General features: G+C 36.3%; 1 protein-coding gene across 1 annotated transcript; it reads left to right on the top strand.

The window, feature by feature from the left end:
- The first annotated feature begins 306 nt into the window (after positions 1-306).
- On the top strand, positions 307-18,164 carry LOC127934746 (sodium/potassium-transporting ATPase subunit alpha-2). The gene is made up of 24 exons (XM_052532319.1): positions 307-461; positions 2,213-2,308; positions 2,838-2,897; positions 3,165-3,368; positions 5,418-5,531; positions 6,747-6,881; positions 6,994-7,111; positions 7,293-7,561; positions 8,146-8,344; positions 9,101-9,210; positions 9,629-9,763; positions 9,888-9,967; positions 10,274-10,383; positions 10,456-10,631; positions 10,716-10,852; positions 11,025-11,175; positions 12,283-12,451; positions 12,655-12,809; positions 12,972-13,095; positions 13,603-13,748; positions 16,571-16,701; positions 16,799-16,900; positions 16,997-17,088; positions 17,622-18,164. The coding sequence occupies exons 1-24, from the start codon at positions 450-452 to the stop codon at positions 17,648-17,650; spliced, it is 3,054 nt and encodes a 1,017-aa protein (XP_052388279.1). The 5' UTR covers positions 307-449; the 3' UTR covers positions 17,651-18,164.
- Positions 18,165-18,273: the final 109 nt, after the last annotated feature.

The raw sequence follows: 18,273 nt of genomic DNA, 5'->3' as shown, positions 1-18,273 counted from the left end.
GCAAACTTGTCATTTAACCTATTATATTTCCAAAGTAACCTTCCCAACTCAGGTGATGAAGAATTCAGCCCGTCTCACTTCCTCTGCCCTTCTAACAAGCATAAAATAAATGATGATGATTAAAGTGTGCAAGTGTGTGTGTGTGTGTGTGTGTGTGTGTGTGTGGAAGGGAGGGAGAGAAAAAGGGGGAAAGTGGTAGCAGGTGCAGGTATACAGAGCCATGGGCATGAAGGTTGTGTGTGAGTGTGTGTGTCTGTGTGTTTTTAAGGGCAGGGGGTGGGAAGTGAGCTTTGGGTTACCCTGAGGCACAAATGGGGGGAGTGAACAGGCTGTGTGTGTGTGTGTGTGTGTGGAAGGGGTATGTTACCTCCAAAAAAAGCCACCAGTGTCTTCCACACGTGTGAGGGGAGAGTGGGAGAAATCTAGGTGCTAGTTCATTATCAGCGAACATGGGAAAAGGGGTGAGTGTGTCTTCCTGTGGTGCTTCATCAATTATTCTGTCTATCCTTTTCTCTCGCCGGCTTTCGTTCTTTCTCTCACAGATTGTTATGAGTGCTGTGCACCCTTAAATAATGTATCACATCGTTTCTTATGAATACAGCATGATTATGGAGGAATATGTTTGTGTGGGAGATAAGTGACAGAAAGTAGATGGAAGGTGAATCTCACAAAGAAATGTTTGGGTGATGTGTCAAAACAAAACTGAAAGAACAAAAATGTAATTATAATTTCCATTTAAGATTTTCTTTTTTTAAACCATTCAAATTATTCATGTTTTGACATTATTTTTTTATGACAATTATGCTAACTTATATTCTTACTATTGCTATAATGTAAAAATAAAGTCTTGTTGTCATGACATAGTAAATAATAAAAAAAAGGTTTAAAAAAGTTTAAACAACATGTGTACTTACAACTGTGTTTTACAAATCCTACTTTTAATAAGAATTTTAAAATGTTATATATATATGTATGTATGTATTTAATTATTTTACTGATGTGATGCTGTCTGTATGCTCATAATGAGACTGAGAGGTGTGATAGATCAAGTTGGTTTATGTTTGATTGGTATTAATATGAATTCATTCAGAAAAGAGGTCTGATGTAAGATGTAATGAATGATCTTCTCTCTGTTCCACATACTGTTCCGTTCGTACACGTGTCAGACACACATGCACAGTCACAGCTGAGTAAGAGTGACAGGACCAGGTGATTTCCATGACACCCTGTTCCTAGTGTGTCAGCACACAGCACACTTTCCTGCCAAAGACACTACTTTACATGAACCAATATGCTCAAGCTCTCTCAGTGTTTGATAACACTGTCAAAGAACTCTCATAGTTTCACTATAGCATGTCATATGTAGTTATAAAGACATAACTATGACTGAGTTCATATTATGGTGTTCGTTACAGTACTGAGCTATAGTTCAGGTGAAAAAATACTATTCAGTTACAAAACATTCAGCTGACTAATTAACAAATTTGTGCAAACATGATGCAAATACCCTTAAGAAAGAAAAATCTCAACTGAGCTCAGTATTACTAGTGTGCACTAATACTAATACTGTTTGTTTACCCTAGATAGCAATATGTAAATATATATGCATATATGTGACCCTGGACCACAAAACCAGTCTTAAGTCACTGGGATATGTTTTCAGCTGTAGCCAAAAAACATTGTATGGGTCAAAATTATCAATTTTTCTTTTATATCCAAAATCATTAGGATATAAAAGATCATGTTCCGTGAAGATATTTGGTAAATTTCCTGCCGCAAATACATCAAAACTTAATTTTTGATTAGTAATATGCATAGCTAAGAATTCATTTGGACAACTTCAAAAGCAATTTTCTCAGTATTTAGATTTTTTTGTACCCTCAGATTCCAGATTTTCAAATAGTTGCATCTCCTCCAAATATTTTCTGATCCTAATAAACAATACAACAATGGAAAATTTGACACTTAAGACTGGCTTTTTGGTCCAGGGTCACATATGTAAAATATATATATGAAATTCAAAAAAAAAAAAAAAAAAAATATATATATATATATATATATATATATATATATATATATATATATATATATATATATATATATATATATATATATATATATATATTTATATATGTATGTATAAGCTATGAAGGAACAAGATCTAAGCAATACAATTTTATTCTCTGGGTATTATTCTCTCTCTGTCTCTCAGTCTGGACATGAAAGCAACCCTGAGGCTGCTCACACGGGAGGAAAGAGAAAGATGAAAGATAAAGATTTAGATGAGCTGAAGAAAGAGGTTTCACTGGTAAGAAGTTTTTATTTTGTGTCTGTGCATAAGTGTACAAGAAAAAAGAGAGAGAAAGTGTGTGTGTGTGTGTGTGTGTGCTCTTGTTTTTGTAACATATATCAGGACACAACTCTGTATAATGACATGGGTATGACACAGGTATTACAAGGAGAGGGTGACTTATGAGGACATAACCCATGTCCCCATTTTTCAAAACGCTTATAAATCATACAGAATGAGTTTTTTTTGAGAAAGTAAAAATGCACAAAGTTTCCTGTGAGGGTTAGGGTTAGTTGTAGGGTTGGTGTATGGTGATAGAATATACAGTTTGTACAGTATAAAAACCATTACGCCAATGAGATGTCCCCATTTTTCACAAAAAGAAACGTGTTTGTGTGTGTGTAAGAGAGTAAGAGATGATAATTAGAAATCAAACAATGAAATAATCTAAAAAAAGTGATACATTTTGATGGTCCAACTAATTGGCAAACATGAAGTGTTGTGTTACTGTATATCTGATGTTCTTACAGTATGTGTGTTTCTACAGGATGACCATAAGCTGTCTCTAGATGAGCTCAGTACTCGTTATGGAGTTGACCTCGCCAGAGTGAGTCATCTTAACTTTTACCCTCGACATTTCCAGTAATGAATCGGATATTTTTTAAATCGTGGTGACATTTTACACAGCCGCACATTCGAGCTGCACACCCACGGCAACCTAAACAAGGCTTTGGAATATATATTATTTAATGATATAAGTTGTGGGGGGGAAACAGTTTTAGCTAAATAAATATAATAAATAAATGTAATTGTTTTGCTGTTATAATTGAGTTGCTTCAGGAAATCTTGAGTAACTTTGCCTCCATTCCACTAGGGTCTGACCCATAAGAGAGCGCTAGAAATTCTGGCCCGTGACGGTCCAAATGCACTGACCCCACCGCCCACCACACCAGAGTGGGTAAAGTTCTGTAAGCAGCTGTTTGGAGGATTCTCCATCCTGCTCTGGATCGGCGCATTCCTCTGCTTTTTTGCCTACGGAATTCAAGCGGCCACTGAGGATGAACCTGTCAATGACAATGTGAGTGCACTTACTATCCAGCCATGAGAGTAAGAGAGCTTATTAAGCAGCCAGTAAGACTGTAAGTTGTTGTGAGAGCTGTGGCCTGTTCCAGACACACTGACTTTTGGTGCTCATGAAAGAGACACAGGTTTAAATCTGTCTGGATCCTGTTATTTGAGTCCAAATGTTATTTGAGCTTGTTGTGTGCTATAGTGTAGCTTTGTGCATTTAAAAACAATTCTTCATCTAGCTGTGAAGGAGTTAATATTTAAGAATCCCTCTTTCTTACTGAGCAAATCTGAAACAAGCTTCATTATGAAAAGCTGGATATGTTGATGACACACATGAATCATTTATACGATTCTTAATAAACATTACAATTCATAATAATTAGCGTAAGTACCCATATGTGACCCTGACAAAACCAGTCTTAAGTAGCTGAGGTATATTTTTTGCAATAGCCAAAAAAAAAAAAAAAAACACTGTATGGGTCAAAATTTTCGATTTCGATCATAATTTTTTATTTGTAATATGCATTGCTAGGAACTTCATTTGGACAACTTTAAAGGCAATTTTCTCAGTATTTAGATTTTTTTGCACTCCAGATTCCAGATTCCAGATATTCAAATACAGGTAGTTGTATCTCGCCCAAATATTGTCTGAACAAACAATAAATCAATCGAAAGCTTATTTACTCAGCTTTCAGATGATGTATTAATCTCAGTTTCTAAACATTGACACTTATGACTGGTTTTGTGCTCCAGGATCACATACTGTATGTTTGTCTCTAGCATTTAACTAATAGCAGTTTCCTATTTAAAAGATCCAGTTACTCATTGCTCAAATCTGAAACAACCCTCATTATAAGGAGATGCTGGCATCACAAATCAGTCATTCATACAGTATAATTCATAAAAGTAGTAGGACTAAAAGTACTCATGTGTCCTAATATTTAAATAATACCTGTGCAAGTTCCTTTTTACAAATCGTTAAGTTTTCTAAAATCCATATTTAAGCCGATTAAAAGAGGAAACCACAAAAATGATGAGTTAAATTGGTCTCACTCCACCAGAGGGGAATTAAAACCTGCTGCGCACATTTCTGGCGAGCGAGGAGGATACATTTCTTTTAGCTCTGCTGTCCCATATCCAGTTTGATGAATGAGTCCCAGTCTGTGGATTGAGCTCCCAGCTGCTTGTGGGATAGTTTAGGGTCAGTGATAAATGAAAATGTGAAGATAAGGATCATTTAACTGTGTTTGCTCCTTTACACCATTTTTGCATGTTACACATTCTAAACTGACAGTGTGTGTGTGTGTGTGTGTGTGTATTTACCGTATTTTTGGGACTATAAGTCGCACTTTTTTCATAGTTTGGCTGGTCTTGCGACGTATAGTCAGGTGCGACTTATTTATCAAAATTAATTTGACATGAACCAAGAGAAATGAACTAATAGAAAACATCTCCAGCCGCGAGAGAGCGCTCTATGCTGCCAGAGATGCTGCTCATTGCGCCTGTAGTCTACCACAGAGCAGCATAGAGCGCCCTCTCGCGGCTGGAGACGGTAATGTTTTCTCTTGGTTCTTGGTTCTAAATAAATGCGACTTATCGTCCAGTCGATTTATATATGTTTTTTTTTTCTCATCATGACGTATTTTTGGACTGATGCGACTTATACTCAGGTGCGACTTATAGTCCAAAAAATACGGTAAATGGTCTGACAGTGCTATTCTTTTGCCATGTTTAAGTCTATTTTTCATGAAAAATGGTTAAAACATGGACAATTTTGTGGTGGAAGGTAGGCTCCCATGAGATGGTTTTGAACATTGGCCACTAAAATTGGCAGATCCATTTCAGCCTTAAGACTCAGAAATGATGGCATAAATTAAACAAACTGCAAAATGTAAATAGGATATATCTTGTACACTACTTGTACACCAGTTGTTGTTGTTTTATCTTCATCATATTTACAGATGTAAAAAAAAAGAGCCAAAAAAGAAAAAGAATGTGTGTAGTTTTGAGCCCCCTGACCCTTGACCTGTGTCTCCCTCTCTCTGGTTTACTGCAGCTGTATCTCGGTGTGGTTCTGTCTGCTGTGGTCATCATAACCGGTTGCTTCTCATATTATCAGGAAGCCAAAAGCTCCCGGATCATGGAATCGTTCAAAAATATGGTGCCTCAGGTTAGTGTGATAACAGCAGTGGATTGCTTTGGATAAAAGTGTTTGCTAAATGAATAAATGTAAATGTAAATAATCCTAAATGGAAACCATTATGAGCAATGTTTAATATGATTTACATAAATCCATGTAAATCCCTTTCAACATTTAAAAGCCCAATGTATGATTTATATAAATGTATGTAAATCCTTCTTAACTTATGAAAGAAACCACATGTCATCCCGCCACCCCCCTCTCTCAGAATTATCTTTGTTGGCATGCTGGGTACAATGTTGCGACAGTTTATACAGTACAGAAATTCACAATACAGAGAATAAATATGGTGAAGTAAATCAAAGAAATAAACAGCAATGTTAAAGACAGGGACTAGACTTTTGCCAAATTGCTTTATTAAGTATAATTAAATTAGATTAAATGCAGTATAACATCATTATTAATAGACTAAAATGGTCATTTAAAAAAATAATCTGTATGGTTAAATAACCAAAAATGGCTCCATGGTAAAGTGGCTTATCATCTTAACAACCTGGAGCTGAACATGCTCAAAACAGTGGAGATGATCGTGGACTTCAGAAGAAACCCCCCTGCACTCCCCCCACTCACCATCATGAACAGCACTGTGACTGCAGTGGAGTCATTCAGGTTCCTGGGAACCACCATCTCTCAGGACCTGAAGCGGGACAATCACATTGACTCCATTGTGAAAAAAGCCCAACAAAGGTTGTACTTCCTTCGCCAGCTGAGCTGCAAATACCAGGACAGTCAGATACAAGAACAGTTTCTTCCCCCAGGCAATCTACTTCATGAACAGTTAAATGTTCCCCACTTATGCAATAGAATTGTGCAGTATCCTTATATTTATTTGTTACCCCTCCATCCTAGTACATCCCTATCTTACATCTTACTCAATCCTATTCCATTATCATTTATAGCAATTTTTTATACACTTATTTATTTGCCAATTTTTTTTTTCTCGGTGTTTATGTCACTAAAACAAATTCCTTGTATGTGCAAGCATACTTGGCAATAAAGCTCTTTCTGATTCTGATCTATAAATATACACACTTAAACAGATATACATGAAAGTGTTTCTTTCTTAGAGTAGGTTACATATTACAAACTCTGTTCTGACATGTTCACTGTTACAGGCCTTTCCCTAAATAACTTTTCTTCATCATCATGTTTGAGGATCTTTGAAATGGACTTTATTTCTTTCAGCAAGCTCTGGTGATTCGTGATGGAGAGAAATATCAGATAAATGCAGAACAGGTGGTTCAGGGAGACTTGGTGGAGATCAAGGGTGGAGACAGAATCCCAGCAGACCTTCGGATCATCTCCTCCAGCGGCTGCAAGGTAGATAGACATTAAGAGAAAGACATCAGATCTGAGATCAGCTTTGTTTATCAACCTATAGTCTTAGTAAGAAGCCTGAGATCAGAAAGACTATACTGTCCGTCTTTCTCAGGTGGATAACTCCTCTCTCACTGGAGAGTCAGAGCCTCAGACTCGTTCTCCGGAGTTTACTCATGAAAATCCCTTGGAGACCAGAAACATTAGCTTCTTCTCCACCAACTGTGTGGAAGGTCAGTCCTTCATTCATTACATTATTCATTCACACATAATCATTTGCATATTTGACTGTTCATTTGTTCATTCACTGAAATGCTCAATTTGTTCTTTAAATTCCTTCCTTCTTGTATTCATTCATTTGTTCATTTATTAGTTCTTACTTTCTCACATGAATTGGTTGATTTTTGTGTGCAGGTACAGCCCATGGCATAGTGATCTCTACAGGTGATCGTACAGTGATGGGCCGCATTGCATCTTTGGCGTCCGGTCTGGAAGTGGGTCAGACGCCAATCAACATGGAGATCGAGCACTTCATTCACATCATCACAGGTGTAGCCATCTTCCTGGGCGTGTCCTTCTTCATCCTGTCAATCATTCTGGGCTACTCCTGGTTGGAGGCCGTCATCTTCCTCATTGGTATCATTGTTGCCAATGTTCCTGAAGGCCTGCTAGCTACTGTTACGGTGAGACACTCATGCAAACACATACCGCGACATTCATATACACTAGGATTCAAGTGTTTGGGGTTAGTAAAGGGCACATTAAATTGATCAAAAGTCACAGTAAAGGCAATTTTAGTGTTTTATAAATAAATACTGTTCTTCTGAACTTTTTAGTCAGCAAAGAATCTTGGGGAAAAATGCATCATGATTTATGAAGACTGGAGAAATAACTGCTGCTGAAAATCCAGTTTGCCATTGCAGAAATACAGTAATATACATTTGAAAATATATTTGAATAAAAAACAGTTCTTTGAAATTGTAACAATATTTCACATTTTAATATTTCATATTGTGCCAAATGAAAGCAGCCTTGGTGAGCATAAAGACTTCTTTCAAAACACTAAACAATCTTACTGACCTCAAGCTTTTGAACAGTAGCACACACACATGCACCGCAGTTTGTTTCTCAACCTTTCATTCTTTATATTTTTTATACGTCTCTATTTGTTAGACTCCCTCTTTCATCGATTTTTACAATCCCACAAAAGCAGACAGACCATGACACTTTGTCATCTTCTCCTTTAATTCCATTCAATCTCTCTCAGGTGTGTTTGACGCTGACTGCTAAGCGCATGGCTCGCAAAAACTGTCTGGTGAAGAATCTAGAAGCCGTGGAGACTCTGGGTTCCACCTCCACCATCTGCTCGGATAAAACTGGAACCCTGACTCAGAACCGCATGACTGTCGCTCACATGTGGTTTGACAACCAGATCCACGAGGCCGACACCACCGAGGACCAATCAGGTTAGAATGCTTTAAGATCCACAGACCAATCAATGAAAGTCGTTAGGTCACACAGGTCTAAAATAATACTCCATAATGAAAAAAACATAATAAAAGTAGCCCATGTATTATATTCCAAGTGTTTGTTTATTATCTTTATCCTAATTCTTATTAGCGCTGAGAGTAATGATGTTTGATTTGTGAACAAATCATTCTTCTGATCTTGTCAACGAATCGGTTAAATCAGTTCACACATGATTTGTTCACAAATTGGTCTCACTTCAGTTCTGAACTCAACAAATCTGTTTCATCGTAGTGGTTAACTGCTTATAAAATGGAGAGATTACCAATGAAGAGTGACTTGATTTTCAGTCTGGTCATCACACAAATCAATTGCAAATATGATCTGACTGATTGTGTCAGATTCAGAACCCGCAGCATATTCAATTTCAGTGCAAACAGAAAAAAAATTTAAATACCTGGTTGGAATACAATGCAAGCTTCCAGTATCAATTACAGTTTCTGATCACAGTTCCAGTGTCCTTAAGCAAATCACTTTATCAATAATCCACAGGACACTGTCCCAGTAATTAGCATATGTTAGGTCACTTTGAATGAAAAGCATCTGGGAAACGGCAGTGTTTTGATATCTTTTGAACATTTACAGGATTCATTCTCCTTGTGATCTGTTCATACATCTGTACGTCTGTTTGAGCACATTTGACCAAAGGTCTTCTTTTCTTATGTCACTCTCTGTCTGTGTGTGTGTGTGTGTAGGCAGTTGTTTCGATAAAAGCTCTCCTACATGGTTCTCTCTGTCTCGAGTGGCAGGACTTTGTAACCGTGCTGTCTTCAAACCTGGACAAGAAAACATTCCTGTGCGCAAGGTACAATAATACACAACACCTCGTGCAAATACATTCATAAGTTTGTAAGTCAATAAAAATTAGATTATTTGAAATTAAAACTTTTCTTCAGCAAGTATGCATATTTTTTATTCATCAAAGAATAACATTTATCAGCACAACTGTCAACATTTATAATCAAATCAGCATATTTGCATGATTTTTGGAGTAATAGCTTTTGAATTAATCATCACACCATCACAGGAATAAATGACATTTAAAAATGTCAGGTTTTATAGAAACTTTTTTTTTTTTTAAAGAGACTTCAAGACTTTTAAAAGCATAAAAAAATATCACAGACCTCAAACTTTTCAACAGCAGTGTACATTTGAATTTAGATGAGGGATTGTTCTACTGTTGTTTGATTGTGACATTGTGAGTGATTGCTGTGTGTTTGTAGAGGGACACATCAGGTGATGCATCAGAGTCTGCTCTGTTGAAGTGTGTTGAGCTCTCGTCCGGGTGTGTTCAGATTCTGAGAGACAACAACCCAAAACTGTCAGAAATCCCATTCAACTCAACTAACAAATACCAGGTACACCTACAAGCAACACACAGCCATAGCTATAAAGATATTAAACAAACAAATCATGTCGATGTCATACAGAAATCGATTAAGATATAAATAATCCCAGTCTCTCTCTCTCTCTCTCTCTTAGCTGTCTATTCATGAGATAGAAGACAGTCCCACTGGACACCTGCTGGTGATGAAAGGAGCCCCAGAGCGGATTCTGGACAGGTAATTAATACCAGAGCTAGATACAGTGGATCCATATATAGAACAGAAATAACATGAATCAATAACTGTGATTAATGATGAGATGCCATACTTTTTATTGATTAATACAAGCTTGAACGATTCATCTTAATTCAATGCTTATTATTAATATATGTGATTATTGTAGTGTTGTTACTGTTAACCAAAAAACTGTAAAAATATTTTGGCTGTTTGTAATGAAATATATATAAAGCAATAATATCTGTCATCATTGACAGCCATGCTGTTTTTAATCCATAACTGATTATTTGGTGATTGGTAATGCAGGTGCAGTACCATAATGATCAACGGTGAGGAACTGCCAATGGATGAGGACTGGAAGGACGCGTTTCAGGGAGCATACATGGAGCTGGGCGGACTGGGTGAGAGGGTTCTGGGTAAGTACTTCCTTCCTTCCTTTCCTCTTTCTTTCCTTCCTCATTTAATTCTCTACCCTCTGTCTCTTTCAGGGTTCTGCCACCTGTTACTCTCTCCCTCACAGTTTCCAAGGGGGTTTGAGTTTGATAGTGAAGATGTGAATTTCCCGATCAACCAGCTCTGTTTCCTGGGCTTGATCTCCATGATCGATCCGCCTCGCGCCGCAGTGCCAGATGCTGTAGGAAAATGCCGCTCCGCAGGCATTAAGGTATCCATTTATAGGTTCCCTCCATCCATTAATCTACAGTTCAGCATTTTGTGTCCGATGTCATAGATGACAAAATCTTTACAGGTTATCATGGTAACGGGTGACCATCCTATAACCGCTAAAGCCATTGCTAAAGGCGTGGGTATTATCTCTGAGGGCAACGAGACGGTGGATGATATCGCTGAAAGACTTAATATACCTCTGAGCCAAGTCAATCCAAGGTCTGTGTGTGTGAATCTATCTCTTTTGAGTGTTTGCTTGAGAGTCTGGGTGCATAAACATAAACTACTGGGTGTGTAAACTAAATCTGAAGGGGATTTTTATCTGCTTTTATTGCTTCTTCACAGATAATGGAATTGGGCACTATTCTGTGTGTGTGTGTGTGCGTTTCAGAGACGCTAAGGCCTGTGTGATTCATGGTTCAGACTTGAAGGACATGAGCGCCGAGTATCTGGATGATATTCTGAGGAATCACACAGAGATCGTGTTCGCTCGCACTTCACCTCAACAAAAACTCATCATCGTGGAAGGCTGCCAGAGACAGGTGTGTGTGCGTGTGCTCTTGTTTTTGTGACATATCAGGACACAACTCTGTATTACAAGGAGAGGGTGACTTATGAGGACATAACCCATGACCCCATTTTTCAAAACGCTTATAAATCATAAAGAATTTTTTTTTTTTTTTTGAGAAAGTAAAAATGCACAAAGTTTCCTGTGAGGGTTAGGGTTAGGTGTAGGGTTGGTGTAGGGCCATAGAATAGAATATACAGTTTGTACAGTATAAAAACCATTACGCCTATGGGATGTCCCCACTTTCACAAAAACAAACGTGTGTGTGTGGGTATTTGTGTATTTTTGAATATTAAAATATCACACACTAGATGTTTTACACATGACAAATTTGTCAGAATGCAAGCTAGACTGAAATATCTGAACTTTGGAATTATTATGTTTACATTAATTTTAGCAGGTGTTTCTTAAAAGTGCTTTTTTCATGGTGTTGGAAAAAAAAGCAATATTTTGGTTACTGATGCCATTGTCATAATGCACTATTCACAGTAACTGTGACTTGTTTATTTTACAATGGAAAGGGGCCAGTAACTTAACATTTTTAAGAGGAACTTAATACTTTTACTCCGCAAAGGTGCATTAATCAAAACTGACAGTAAAGGCATTTTGAATGTCACAAAATAATTATATTTCAATTGCTGTTCTTTTAAACTCTGTATTCCACAAAAATATTATTAAAATGACTTCTTCAGGATCATGTGACGCTGAACTTGAGCAGCAGAAAATTCAGCTTTGTCATTACAGGAAAATAAATTACATTTAAAAATAGAAAAATTTAACTACAAAGCAGTTACTTTAAATTATAATACTATTGCACAGTATGACAGTTTTTACTGTATTTTTGATCAAATAAATGCATCATTGGTGTAAGCATAAGAGACTTCTTTAAAAAACATGAAACCATAATGACCAAAAATGTTTGAACAGTAGTGTAAACTTAATGACTGACAGTCTTCCTGAAAGACTTTTTGACACTGACTTTGATTTTCTGAAGTGTCTTTAATTCTGAAAGCTCTTTCTCTGATTCTGATTGGCTGACTTGCCTTTGACTCTGATTCTGATTGGCTGGCTCTGGCTGCAGGGTGCTATAGTGGCAGTGACAGGTGATGGGGTGAATGACTCCCCTGCTCTGAAGAAGGCTGACATTGGCGTTGCTATGGGAATCTCTGGCTCTGACGTCTCCAAGCAAGCTGCTGACATGATCCTGTTGGACGACAACTTTGCCTCAATTGTTACGGGGGTGGAAGAGGGTAAGATAGAGAAGGAATATTAAGTATTAGGACAAAAGAAATGAAGCATTGCAATTTTCCTTGCTTTCTCTCTTTCAAATTTCTAAATGTATTGGCCTGACTTACACAATGTAAAAAAAAAAATACTTCTTTCAATGTATTTATTGCATTAATACAAATTATATATATAATATTCGATAAGATAAAATTTGTGTCTGTGTCAGGTCGTCTGATCTTTGATAACCTGAAGAAGTCGATTGCGTACACGCTGACCAGTAACATCCCAGAGATCACACCCTTCCTGCTCTTCATCCTCGCCAGTGTGCCGCTGCCTCTGGGCACCGTCACTATCCTCTGCATCGACCTTGGCACTGATATGGTGTGTTATACACACACTCAGACTTGTGTGCATTCAGTCTTACTTCCAGTTCCTGTCAAGTGTGATCAAACCCTCGGGCACCAGACACCAGACCAACTCACACACGCACACACATATAAGCGTCTTTGTCATCACCATCATCATTCTCTCTCTCATTCTCAGGTTCCTGCGATCTCTCTAGCGTACGAGTCGGCAGAGAGTGACATTATGAAGCGTCAGCCCCGAAACCCTAAAACTGACAAGCTGGTGAATGAGAGGCTCATCAGCATGGCTTACGGACAGATCGGTCAGCCTCAAGTGCACTTGCACACAGATATCAGCAAACACACACACACATGCCCTTTATAACTTAATTCTTGTAAACTTTGTAGTCTGTGAAGATTTATTTTGTGCAAACAAATGATCATCCGAGGCATCATGCACTTATTTTTTGATGGGTTACTAGGTTGACTTGGCGCGGTAGGCAAGAAAAGACATGATCAAAGTGGAAAAAACTGTTTTATCTACTTATTACTTCATTTTATGTGTAATACGAGACAGTGTCATTTTTTCTGTGCTAAGTGCAAACACCTTTTTATCCTCAATAATGCTACTTATTTTTCAAAGAAATTGATTTTGCACAAGTGTAAATGAAAAACGACTTTAGAAATCTGAGAGGGGTGAACAGGCTTCGTGCTTCTGATTAATATTGTGAATAAAATAGCTTTTCATGCTCTGCAGGGATAAAAGCAATCACATGTGTTTGTGTATTTGTGTTTAGCCGTGCATCTATATTTGTGTTATTTGTGTGTAGGTATGATCCAGGCGCTGGGAGGATTCTTCACCTATTTTGTGATCATGGCTGAGAATGGCTTTCTGCCTCAAACACTGTTGGGAATTCGACTGGATTGGGACGATCGTTCAGTTAATGACGTGGAGGACACCTACGGACAGCAATGGGTAAACGTACACACACACATACACAGACACAGTAGTTCTTCAGATGGTATGAAATAATACATTAGTTATTGATTAGCTAACTGTTACTTAACACAATCATAAAATTGTATCACATACTGATAAGTTAACACATCTTCCTTCATAGTTAACAGTAGTGAGTTAAGTGTTAATGAATAATGAACCTTAGTTCTTCAATAATACCTTACCAGTTATGCAATAAGTAAGAAACAGTATTCTTACCCTTTACTGTTTTTGATATATGTCTCTTATGTTTACCAAGGCTGCATTTATTTAAAAAATAATAATTTATTAAACTTTAATATTGTAAAGTATTTAAATTTAAAATCACTGTTATTTATTTCAATATATTTTGATGCAAAGCTGAATTTTCAGCATCATTAGACCAGTCTTTCGTGTCACATGATCCTCCAGGAATGTTTCCAAGTCTATATTTTCTATATATGTTTATATCTATAAGTATATATTAGCTTTTTTAAAAATAAAAAAAAATCTTATTGTTAACAATTTTTAAAACAGTCGTGCTGCTTAATATTTTTGTCGAAACTTGCATGCTTCTCTTTTTAGCATTTTTTGATGAATAGTCATTTCAAAAGAAGCATTTATCTGACTTTATTTTTTGTAACAATGTAATGTTTACAGATAGGTTTATTTGATTAATTGTAATTTGGAAAAATGACAAAAATTTTAAATGGTCATTTTGTCATTTGAAATTTGATACATTTGTACAAAATAAAATAGATTTACATAGTGAATTCCTAAAGTATGTGAAGTCTACATAAAGGAACATTCTTTTTGCCATCTTTTAATCCAGAATATTTTGTTTTTATTAATAAGTCATAGTTTTCTACATTTAACAGGCTTAAACTGCTAATTATTATGCCGCGTTTCCACCGAAATTACCCGGAACATTTTTACCAGGAACTTTTTTTCCCAGGAACTTTTTTCCCCCCAGACCTGTTGCTTTCTGCGTTTCCACCGCGGTGTAAAGTACCGGGTAGATTAGGCAAATGACTGGTGACGTAGGTCTGCGCGCGTTTCTCAATACAAAGTACCTCTGATTTAAAAAAAAAAAAAAAAAAAAGTACGCTGATTTTGGACGTGCATCCTCGGTAGTTAGTTCAGACTTTGTGCATTCGACTGGGGAGTGTGATGTCTGCAACTACGCAAGTCCGGTAAATCTATAAACAGCAGCGTAACTATATACTCTATATATATATATATATATATATATATATATATATATATATATATATATATATATATATATATATATATATATATATATATATATATATATATGATACTTGATAACTTCAGTCAGCTCGTCTTGGCTACTGCAATTTTCCCTACTGTATATTTACAATAAAACGAAATATGATATCAAATACCACTGCCTCCTTTCGTTTTCATTTAAGCATAATAACAACTGCAGAAATGTACTTAGGTCAGGGAAATGTGTATATGCAGCCATTACAATGAAAGAAATATTATATAGACTTGCCTTTTTTATTTTCATTTTAACATATAGATAAATTGAATACAGACCAAAGAAAACCTGTTAGATTTACCCCGCAGCTGAATTATATTTTATGTTTAACCACTAAAGACACATCAGAGCCAGCGGCGCATATCAGAAGGTCTATCCCAGGAGAGGCTGCTCTCTGCGGATACATGAGGACTGAGCTCCCGCTGATTGAGTGGAGCTCACCGTCTACGAGATCGGCGAAACACATTTTTAAATAGGCGCTGTCTTTATAAATAAACCATAGATTTGAGTTTTAAACAACTACATTCTCGCCTGAAATACTTTTAAAATTACATTTCATGACACAATAACAGTAATATTTGAAAATTATCCGAATAAATGGTGGTTGAACTCAACCAATGCTGCGTGAACTCAGATCGCTTTGGCTACTGCAATTTTCCCCTCAGTTTATTTACAATAAAACGAAATAGGATATAAAATACCACTGCCTCCTTTCATTTTCATTTAAACATAATAACAGCTGCAGAAATGTACTTAGTTCAGGGATAAGTGTAACGTACAGCCATTACAATGAAAGAAATATTATATAGACTTGCCTTTTTATTTTCATTTTTACATATAGATAAATTGAATACAGACCAAAGAAAACCTGTTAGATTTACCCCGCAGCTGAATTATATGTTATGTTTTAACCACTAAAGACACATCAGAGCCAGCGGCGCATATCAGAAGGTCTATCCCAGGAGAGGCTGCTCTCTGCGGATACATGAGGACTGAGCTCCCGCTGATCGAGTGGAGCTCACCGTCTACGAGATCGGCGAAACACATTTTTAAATAGGCGCTGTCTTTATAAATAAACAACAGATTTGAGTTTCAAACAACTACATTCTCGCCTGAAATACTTTTAAAATTACATTTCATGACACAATAACAGTAATATTTTGAAAATGTTGATCCGAATAAATGGTGGTTGAACTCAACCAATGCTGCGTGAACTCAACCAATCAGCATGTTTAGCGCCAAAGTCCCGCCCCCGAAAGTTCCGGAACTTTAAAAAAGTACCACCTCGCCAGCAGGGACTTTCTGGGGGGCATTTTTTTACCCGGAACTTTTATTTAGTTCCTGGTTCCTGCGGTGGAAACACACCAAGTACCGGACCAAGTCCCTAGTTCCTGGGTAAAGTTCCTGCGGTGGAAACGCGGCTTTAGACAGTTTTTAATATGTATTAACAACAATTACATGAGTGAATAATGTTCGCTATTTTTGAAACGTATGCATTTCATCATGTTTCTATATAAATGTATATTTTTTTCAGACTTACGAGCAGCGTAAGGTCATCGAGTTCACCTGTCACACCTCGTTCTTCGCCAGCATTGTGGTGGTGCAGTGGGCCGACCTCATCATCTGCAAGACACGCAGGAACTCTGTCTTCCAACAGGGCATGAAGTCAGTATGTGTTTGTGCATGTTTATGAGCGCATTCAAGAGTGTGATATTTGCATACGTCTCGGTTAAAGGCTGTTCTCTAACCTGTGCACTTATAGGAATAGGATTCTCATTTTTGGACTGTTTACTGAGACGGCTCTGGCAGCCTTCCTGTCCTACTGCCCTGGAATGGACATTGCCCTGAGGATGTACCCGCTCAAGTAAGGGACACACACTTCTGCTCCCTAGAAGAGTTTATGTTCTTTGCTCCCCCTGTCCTCACCTTTTCCTTTCTAATTTTCCTATTCCTTTTACAGGGTTATGTGGTGGTTCTGTGCTTTACCATACAGTTTGCTAATCTTTGTGTATGATGAGATCCGTAAATTAATCCTGCGCAGGAATCCAGGAGGTGAGCACCGATTTTTTTTCTGAGCAGTGTTATTTTAATAGCATTGAGATATATGTATAGTTATATATGGTTTTTATTCATCTCTTGAATTAGATTTATTTTTACATTTTCCATTCCATTTTAATTTCAGTTAAAGTTTTAGTAATTTTGTTTATGTCAATAATGATGTCAATAATCTCAATAATGATGTTTTTATTGATGTTTTTATCATTTTTAGTTGTTTTTGTTTATATATATTAGTACATCAAGTTAAACTAAATTAAAATGAAAAATATTATATATATATATATATATATATATATATATATATATATATTTTTTTTTTTTTTTTTTTTTTTTTTTTTTTTTTTTTTGTGGTTTTAATTGTAATTTCAGTTTTAGTTAAATTATTTCTTTATTTATACTTGGCTAATAAAAACTCCTTTATGAATAACATCTTGGTACTAATTAAATATATGTGAAATTAGCTTTTTCCTGCATGCATCGTTTTAATTCAGTTAGTTAATTTTTCTCTCTCTGTCTTTCATTTCCAGGCTGGGTGGAAAGAGAGACCTACTATTAACAAGAATATGCAATCTCTGTGCATGATTGCTGCTGTGTGTGTCTGTTTGGAAAAGATATGTAGAAAGGTAATGAGACAAATAAAGAATCAAACAATCATGTGACATTTATCATGTAAGAATGAATGTGTGTGTCTTTGATTGAGTATGTACATGAACTGGGAATAATTTGTTTACATTATGTATCCTAAATATCATTATCCTCAATAAATTGGTGATTTAATAGCTATAGGTTTCAGGATCATTACATTTCTACTGAATTGATTTTGCTGTGAATTGAAAACGTTTAGGCTGGAGTTAATTTTCTTTTCCACTTGTGTGTGAAATGTGGTACATGATTCAAATATGTATTTGCAATTTTAGGTACTGTACAAATATGAAAAGCTTTTTGTTGGTACTTGTTTTATGCAAATTTATTAGAATTCTGTTGTAATGTTACTATCAATATAATTCTGTGACTCTATTTAAATACTTATAAGCAATATACAATACAGTTCAATAAAGTTTTCAACAAGCTTTCGTAGTGATTAATTTGACATATTTTCTATCTTAATTCACAATGCAACCTAAACTGTGAACATGAAGATTAATTTAAAAAAAAATCTAAATGGGTAAGTATAACTTT

This window comes from Carassius gibelio, chromosome A2 (assembly GCF_023724105.1).
Source record: "Carassius gibelio isolate Cgi1373 ecotype wild population from Czech Republic chromosome A2, carGib1.2-hapl.c, whole genome shotgun sequence".
Classification (NCBI taxonomy): domain Eukaryota; kingdom Metazoa; phylum Chordata; class Actinopteri; order Cypriniformes; family Cyprinidae; genus Carassius; species Carassius gibelio.
The sequence above is the reverse complement of the archived record's forward strand: the minus strand, read 5'-3'. Positions and strand labels throughout refer to the sequence as shown.

Coding starts and splice junctions, on each gene's coding strand:
- LOC127934746 (XM_052532319.1), top strand. Junction 12,810..12,971: donor TCGACCTTGGCACTGATATG/GTGTGTTATACA, acceptor TCTCATTCTCAG/GTTCCTGCGATCTCTCTAGC. Junction 17,089..17,621: donor CCTGCGCAGGAATCCAGGAG/GTGAGCACCGAT, acceptor TTTCATTTCCAG/GCTGGGTGGAAAGAGAGACC.